Source organism: Mus caroli, unplaced genomic scaffold, assembly GCF_978045245.1.
Source record: "Mus caroli unplaced genomic scaffold, Mus_caroli_1 scaffold_3, whole genome shotgun sequence".
NCBI lineage: Eukaryota > Metazoa > Chordata > Mammalia > Rodentia > Muridae > Mus > Mus caroli.
The window spans coordinates 52040782-52049107 of record NW_028227258.1 but is presented as its reverse complement, the minus strand read 5'-3'; the positions used below and the strand labels follow the sequence as shown (position 1 = coordinate 52049107).

General features: G+C 50.3%; 1 protein-coding gene across 2 annotated transcripts; it reads right to left on the bottom strand.

The window, feature by feature from the left end:
- Nucleotides 1–378: 378 nt before the first annotated feature.
- On the bottom strand, nt 379–5303 carry LOC110291412 (glutathione S-transferase Mu 6). Of its 2 annotated transcripts, none has more exons than XM_021158552.1 (8): nt 5152–5303; nt 4796–4871; nt 4246–4310; nt 3877–3958; nt 3677–3777; nt 2724–2819; nt 2518–2628; nt 379–835 (listed from the first exon to the last, which is right to left on the bottom strand). In XM_021158552.1, exons 1-8 carry the CDS (start codon nt 5185–5187, stop codon nt 746–748), a joined length of 657 nt encoding a protein of 218 aa, XP_021014211.1. In that variant the 5' UTR covers nt 5188–5303; the 3' UTR covers nt 379–745. The 2 variants fall into 2 exon arrangements, with proteins under 2 accessions (XP_021014211.1, XP_021014212.1); XM_021158553.3 differs by lacking the exon at nt 5152–5303 and adding an exon at nt 5057–5139.
- Between the last annotated feature and the right edge of the window lie 3023 nt (nt 5304–8326).

The window sequence follows — 8326 nt, the reverse complement described above, 5'->3', positions numbered from 1 at the left end:
AGGGCACATCATGATCTCTCTCTTTTAAAAAAGATTGTGTGTGTGTGTGTGTGTGTGTGTGTGTGTGTGTGTGTGTGTGTGTAAGCCCAAGCAGGCAGTAGAGAGCATCAGATCCCCTGGAGTTGTGATTATAGGCTCATTGTGAGCCACCATGTGGGTGGCGGGAACCAAATCCAGGCCCTAAACAAGAAAGGAAGTGCTCTGAAAAGTTCAGCCATATTTGCAGCCCCTGTGCATGGTCATACATCCTGACTACCTGAGAGTTCACCCCATGTTCCCATCACCTATTCATTCTTGTGAACCACAGAACAAAGACCACACAACCACATTCATGTAGTCCCTCCTGAGAATTATAGGCAATACGACAGGACACAGAGCTAGTATGGATAATACTTTACTAGAGCTCACACAAGACTGGGCCTTCCCACTCTGGAGCCTGCATACTGGGGAGTATGGATCTTTGGGCTAAGCTGCTCAAAGTGCAGTGAAAGATTGTCTGGTTAGAAACATGGCAGAAAGAAACAAGGGAAGAAAAGGACTTTGCTGAGGACAGGAAGCTGACATTTGGAGGCTTGAGTGAAAGGGGAGACAAGGAGTTCTTGTATTAATGAAAAGACAGAGGAAAAAAAAATGGAAAGATTGATGAAGAGAAGTTACTGGAAGCTAGCTGTGGCCCGGTCAGTGTCCACGGTGACAGGCGCACTGATAGATCTTCCCTACCAACACCGGCACTCCATGCATGGTCTTACTCATTGCCCCACGTGGCCTGTTTTAAGTACACAGGACTTGGAAGGAAGCGGCTGGTCTTCATATAGGCAGAGATCTTCCTCAGGCCCTGCAGGTGAGAAGGAGAGACCAGGGCCTCAGCTCTGCAAACGCACTCTAGGACCATCCAAGAGACTTTAAAATCCAGAGGGAGAAAACCCACCCACCACCCTGCAAAATCAGCCCCACCATCACCACACCAACCAGCAGGGATGCTGAGGTAGCAGAGGTTAAGAAATGTCCTCAGTCTCCCATGGCTAAGAGGGTCAGCCCAGCACTGTGGCTGCCACTCTGCTCCCTGTGCACTCCCTCCTCCCTCCCAGAGCAGGCACTGTCACTCCTGGCTGCAATGACATGCCTGTACTTAAAAGAAGCAAGGATCCAGAAAACCGAAAGGGTTGAGAACGTGCCTGTGCGGCTTGGAAGAGAGTCCAGGAGCCACCCAGTGACTCAGCAAACCCTGAGTGTAAGCAGAGAAGGCCGAAGAGACTGTAAAGCACGAGTGGCCAGCTCCAGCTGTTCACCAGAAGCTAACAGGTCTCCACTTGAGCCCTGAGCACAATCCCACTGAGCCCCTACCAATCTCATCTCTAGCTCTGATGCAGTGGAGTGGGATACAGGACCCCTCGTCAGAGAGTGCACATTTCCAAAGATCAAGAGAGAGCCAGAGCTACCAGTCCCCAACAAGCCACAGCCATCTGTGTTCAGAACCAGGACCTCTGCACTCCCCTCCTCAGCTATACCATCTCTTGCACAGTCACAAGGTCACTCCATGTGGATCACAACCACAGTGATGAGAGCTAACTAAAAAAAGACACGCATCTCTTAATGGCAAGTGGGAAAGGAGGAGTGCTTCTAGGCCGAGATCTGTTGCTATAGCAATGCCTTGAACATACAAAAATGAAAAAAAGTACATCTTGTTGGTGTCAAACCAGAGAGTTCAGTGTGGATCATGGTTAACTGCGAGGTGAGGGCCAGGCAGCCATTAATATCACAGGCGTCTCATGGTCTGTTGTGCCCCCCTACCTACTGGCTTCACTCAGTCCTGGGATGGAGGGACAGTTTTACACATCCAGCTGGGCCCGATACAGAGGGAAATTCCAAAGCATCTCGGTAAGGATAAAGTATGACCTCATTTCATAGGGGACACAATGGGAGCTGGAGGAAGAGCGGGAGGAAAAAAGCGCACCCACCAAAAGAACTCAAGATGAAGTCTTCCACAGGAGCAGCCCTGAGTCACAGTACTTCACAGGTCAGCCACAGGACTGACAACACCAATCAGATATTACCATGGAGTATGTCTTGGTCCTGCACATCAGTCTGCCTTTCTCTCAGCCTAACGGTTGCAGGAGCAAACACATTCTTCACATATTCTGCATACTGCAGGTCCTGGGCCGGAAACCCAAGCTGTTTAAAAGCCTGACTTTCTTTTTGGCACAAATCGGGAAGAGACACTGAATGTTGCTCTTAGAAGCCAAAAGCAGTTGGGAGCCCAGAACAGCCTCTACTCGTGCTAGGATGCTGAGCAAGTAGCTTACCCTACACAGTCTCAGGTCCCTATCTGTTCATCATGACAGCTAATTCTATCCAGGTTGCCTGCGTGTGGCAATGATAAATTGACTCCGCAGATCTAGGAGGCTGAACATGGGTCCTGGCAGAAAGTCAGTGCTCAATAGATCAGAACTAGGGAAGCAACCTGGAAAGGGGAAAGGGAAGAAGGACATCCAAGAGGAAGCAGGATCAGGGCATCACCTCAAAGCGGGCCACAAAGTCCATCAGGTTTGGGAAGGCGTCCAGGCACTTGGGTTCAAACATTCGATGCTGATCAAGGACATCATAGACGAGGAAGTCTGCAAAGGTGATCTGCAGGAAGTGACAGTCAGTGAGGGTCAGTGAGGTGGGATCCGGATGCCTGGGAAGAGTGGCAGCCCCTCCTCCCCACCTGCTACCCTCTCTACCTTGTCCCCTGCAAACCATGGCTGCTTCCCCAGGAACTCCGAGTAGAGTTTCAGCTGATCTGGGAGGCCCTTCAAGAACTCTGGCTTCCGTTTCTCCTGAAGCAGAAAATAATAGCTGTCATAACCCTCATGCAGGCCCTGTGGGAGAAAGTGTGGCTTTGCCCAGCTGTGCAAAGGAACAGGCATCTTCCTAATTCTGGGCATGCACCATTTAACGCTTCACCACTTTAATAATCAGACTCTTGCTTGGTAGCAGGCTTCATCTCTCAGGGGTGCCTGGAATGGAAATGCCACTGTGTCCCTGAATCTGTCATGACTGATGTCTAGCTCAGCACTGCCTTCCAGGGTAGCAGGCAGGTTCTGAACAGAGCAGTCCAGTGGAAGAAGGAAACCCAAGTATTTAACAATCTCAAGAGAAGAGACAACATGATTTCAAAGAGGGATCTCAAAGAATAGAATCTGAGAAGGGTGAACACAGTTGAACAGCATAGGGTGTTGAAAGAGACAGTGGTTCTCTAGCTGACCGCGAGCTCCAGCAAGAGGCTCCGAGTTTTGCTACCACTAAGAACTCAGCTCTGAGAAATCTGTTGGGTAGATTTCTAAATACCCATGACCTTTTGCCCCTCTGGTTTTCATCTGTGAACCCCAGGGACAAGATGGTTCATGGCAGTGGTCAAGGTCAAAATTGAAAAGAATTGAACATATGAATTTGCTATGTAGGAAATGAATTTGCAGCCCTTGGTATCATGACAATACTGCAAAACTTCTTGGAAACGGTATGTTGTACTTGTTAACAAAATGGGGGTGGGGCAAGAACTGTTGGCTGGATAGGAGAGCTTGATAAATCAGTATGGGTGGGTTCACATTCCAAAGAGGACATGCATGGAAATGAAAGCAGGCCTTTCCTTGATTCCTGCTGCAAACCCTGTCTATACCAGACAGTGCAGACTCACAAAGTCAGCGCTGTAGCAAAGCGTGCCCATCTGAATTCGAGTGTCCATGACCTGTTTCTCCAAAATGTCCACACGGATCCTCTCCTCCTCTGTCTCTCCACCTGCAGCACACACAGCCCAGACTCACTCTCAGCAGCCCACCCTTGCCAAGACCAGGGTAGGTAGCCATGGTCCCCCACCCTGCAGCCAGCCCCACTCACACAGGTTGTGCTTCCGGCCAAGGTAGCGCAGGATGGCATTGCTCTGGGTGACCTTGTGTGACCCATCAATTAAGTAGGGCAGCTGGATGGACAAGCAGGGAAGGTCAGATGGGATATGAAGTCCCTTCATCCCTTCCCTGGGTGAGAGCATACACAGGGCCTGGCACTCAGTGTGCCTGCCATGGGAAGCCCTCCATGGGCACAGTGTGCACTGAATGGGAGAGCTGGGACACAGCCCATCACAGAACACTGTGCAGCCAACAGGGATGGAGCAGGAGAGCAGAAACACTGATCCTAAACCCTCAGCCAGGCCAGGAGATGAGGTGAGATCACCATGTCTTCCCCAAACCTCCCCTTCCCTGCACCTACATTGGGAAAGTCCAGGTCCAGCTTGAACTTGTCATTCAGCCACTGGCTTCGGTCATAGTCAGGAGCTGTGGTGGACAAGAGGATGTAAAAAGGACGTCACGATGTCTAAGCCCCCTTCCCAAGAACCTTCCCAAGAAGTCAAAGGCAGGACCCCTTGTGCAAGGAATATGCAGTCTGACCCAGTAAGTCTTTCCAACCAAAGCTACACACTTGAATAGCACAGCTATGTAGTGAGTAAAAGCCAATCCAAGCCCAGGAGCTATTGAATGGCTATAGGCCTTTCATGACTAAGGCTTACAAAAGCACTAGGCCTGCAATGCCTGTAGTGGGCAAACCTCACCCAATTACAGTCAGAATAGGGCCAGCATGTCACAACCATGATTCTATATTGAAAACCAAAGCTGCACCCTCAAGGAAGTTTCTGGAAGGGATAAGCTCTGGGTTTGCCTGAAGGAGATCCACAGAGCTAAGAACCAGAGAGATAGGTAGAAGCTGCTGGGCACCAGTGGACAGAAGTTGGAGATGAGTGTGACCAGAAGAATGTCATTACCGTCCCCCATGGCGTATCTCTTCTCTTCATAGCCTGTTTCTGTGTATTCCAGGAGCAGGCGGATGGCGTGACCCAGCTGTGAGAGATAGCAGGTAACAAAAGTCCGTTAGTGAGATCCTTCACCACCTCTAGGGACGCCTTTCCACCTTTCACTCAAAAGAGAGGAAGAGAGGTGGGGGAGAGGGAGAAAGGCAAGGGCAGAGTTTGGACTGGGGGTGTGTGGCTCTGACAGAGACAGGTAGGGAGGGGCTCAAGGAAAACCTGATGGGAATCTTCCTCGTGGAACCAAGCCTGTAGTCCGACTTTGTGTTCTGACCCTGGGCCCTTCCCGCCTAGCAGCCCAACCTTCCACTCACTCCACGGATATCCCAATAACCCAGAGTCACGGGCATGATTTCTATTCCAGCCTCAAAGACTGTGCAGTCAGTCACTGGTCGGGAAAGACTCTGCAATGCTCAGCTGATGAGCCTGAGAACAGGTCCGGAGCTGCTCTGCCCCGCCCCAAAGGAACCAACCGGGGAACCATAAAGCCCAACCCACTGTAACAAGTAAAAGCCAATCTAATTCCAGGAGCTATCATCCGAAGGCGGGTCTGAGCTTTCAGATACCGAAGGCCGTGATTGATTGGCAGGCCTGCTTCCATCTGCCCCCTGCTGGATCCTCAGGAAGTTGGCAGTATCCCTGGAGACAGGCCAGCTAGGACCTGTTCTGCCCATCTCCTTTCCTGGTAGATCAGTTTTTCACACCTAGACTCTGGGAATCTGGGCTCAGATCTCAACATATGCATAAAAAGGCATTGCCTCAACCTGAGAGTCTGTTCTTGTACTCATCCTGGAAAAAAAGAGTTCTGCCAGTCTGACAAACTCCAGACTTCATTGTCCATACAACCTGGAGGTACAGGAGCAGTGAAATGGGAACAACCCAGGACAGGGCCAAACAGAAAACCAAGCAGTCTCTGTATTTCTCTTGGGGGACCTGAGGCTGTCTCAATTCCTTTCTTATTGCTGTGACAAACACCATGATCAAGGCAGCTTGCATGGCCATCGTGGTGAGGAACACAGTAGCAGGGGAGCAGGCAGGCATGGGGCTAGAGCAGTAGCTGAGAGCTCGCATCTATCTGACTCACAAGCAGGAGGCAGGGGAGAGAGAGAATGAGGGAGGGATGGAGGGAGGAAAGGAAGGAGGGGTAACTGAGAATGGAAAGGAGGGAGGGAGGAAGGAGGGGTAACTGGGAATGGGTATGTTTTTGAAATCTCAAAGCCTACCCCAGTAACACACCTCCTCCAGCAAGGCCACACCTCCTAATCCTTCCCAAACAGTTTCACCAACTGAGGACCAAGCACCCGACTGTATGAGCCTAGAGGAGGCATTCTACAGGGTCATCAAGGTGGTGACTATATAAATTAATAGGCACTTTGGCCATACTTGCGAGCCAAATCCAAGAATGAAACACAGAGGCCTTGTGAGACTGAAAGAGTCCCACCACCATGGACAGAACCCCAAACTCAACGGCAAAGTAGCCTGGAGGGACCAGATACCTCTCCTGATTCTAAGGGACAACAGGATGCTGTCCGGAGAGGACCTTGAAGGACTCTGCAGAGGACCAAGTCCCTTAGAGTCGAACTCTCAGCTATCTAACTCATTTCTGCCCTGGCCGCAGCTCCTGGCTTATGTATATCTGGGCATAAGAGGGTTGCTCAATGTCCTTCATCATGGCACCTGTGGTTAAAACTCACAGACAAAATCCTACCAATGTCAGAGAGCCCCGGTTCCCTTTAATCAGATTCTTAGCATCAGTGATAAATGAGTTTGAAAACAGACTTGAGGGGAAGGGGCATGGGGATGGCTCACTTGATAAGTATTTGCCAGACCAATATTAAAATATCAATACAACCCATGTGACAAAGCTTTCATGGTGGCAGGCACTTCCCAGAGCTGGGGAGGTGAAGGAATACGGCTCCAGCAGGGTGAACTGCCTGGGGGGCCAGTTCGGCTGACTCAACAGACTCCATGTTCAGTGAGAGAACAGTCTCAAAAACTATGTACAAAGTGATTGATAAAGACACCAAATGTCAACCTCTAACCTCCACATACATGTGTATACATGTGTGTTCTCAGGAACACATAGATATAACCCAGGGCTCAGCGACAGGGAGTCAAAATTCAGCTCAACGAGGAGGCAGAGGAATGAGTAAGCACTTGATAATTGCTGTGAAGTTGGGAGTGATTGAGGCAAAGAGGGAGGACAGAGTGGAGCAGAGATCCTCTGGCTGCCCACAGGCTTCTGTTAGAAACTCGCTGGTGGATCTGAACAGGCAGGACCAGGCACAGGCGAACAGAGGTTAAGTCAAGGGTTCCATGCCCCGCTTTCATCTTGAACTACTCCTCCTCATCTGCTGAGCCTGTTTATTCCAGAGGCACAGAGATGATCTGAACCAGCGGGGATGAAGCCCACGACATAGGTCGCAAGCAGTCTAGACACAGATTCTACTCTCTGGGAGTTGAAGGGCCACTCTGGGGAGAAGTCACTCTATCCTGACATTGGTGGGTCCTGAATAACAGTGTTCACTCAGTGCAGTTGTGTGTTATGTCTGGTGGCAGGATGTGGAGTAAACTGGATTGTAAGCAGCTTTGACAAGTTGGAAGGGGAGACACAGAGCCTGTGTAGACAAGCCACAGCCTGGCCCTGTCCAACAGGGGGCGTGAGATGGTGCAGAAAGGCCTGGCTAAGCAGGTTCTCCGCACCTGACTGGAGAAACTTCAGAATGTCTTTCTGGCTACACAATGACTGATACTCAGTATTTTCTCTCTGGTAAGTTCAAGTGAAGGCCTCTGATCAGACCGTACCCCATTTCTAACTTGCACCCAGACCCTCACACATATAGGCTGAGCTAAGTAAGGAGCAATGTTGCACAGGATGACATCATTCCAGGTGACCTTGGGCCTGATTATGTCACCAATAGGATGCTATTGGCCTTGACAGATGCCACTCTCTCCTGTGTGCCTGGTGGGATCTTCCTGCCTTGGCCTATTCTCTCTGTCTCTCTCTCTCTCTCCTTCCCATAATTGAGACACAGCTTCTTCTAAGGTCAGGAGAGTAGGCAGGGAGCTTGTCTTCCCCTCCCTGATAAAGGGCCCCTCTGAGCATCGAAGCCCTATATGGAGGACTGCATCTAAGGCAAGTGACCACTGTCCTATCTGTCTTGTACTAACAGGCCCTTTGTTCTTTCAGAAGCCCTCATTCAAAAATGTCCTCAAGCCTTTGCAAACACTTGTTTAAATCAGAAACACAAAATAACATAGTGCCTTTTAGTCTAGTTATCTTAGTCTGGGTGATAGCAGCCAACCTTGGACCTGGTCCCTAGAGATGCAGCCCTTCCCCTCTACTTCCCCACAGGGGATCTTAAAGGAACAGGCACTGCTCTCCCTAGAGGAGTCTGAAGCATCCTCCTTCAGACCCCACTGTGTTGTGCTGCCTGCCTGCCAATGGTTAACAACACTCTTGCCTACAGTTAGCTAGACTCAGCACCC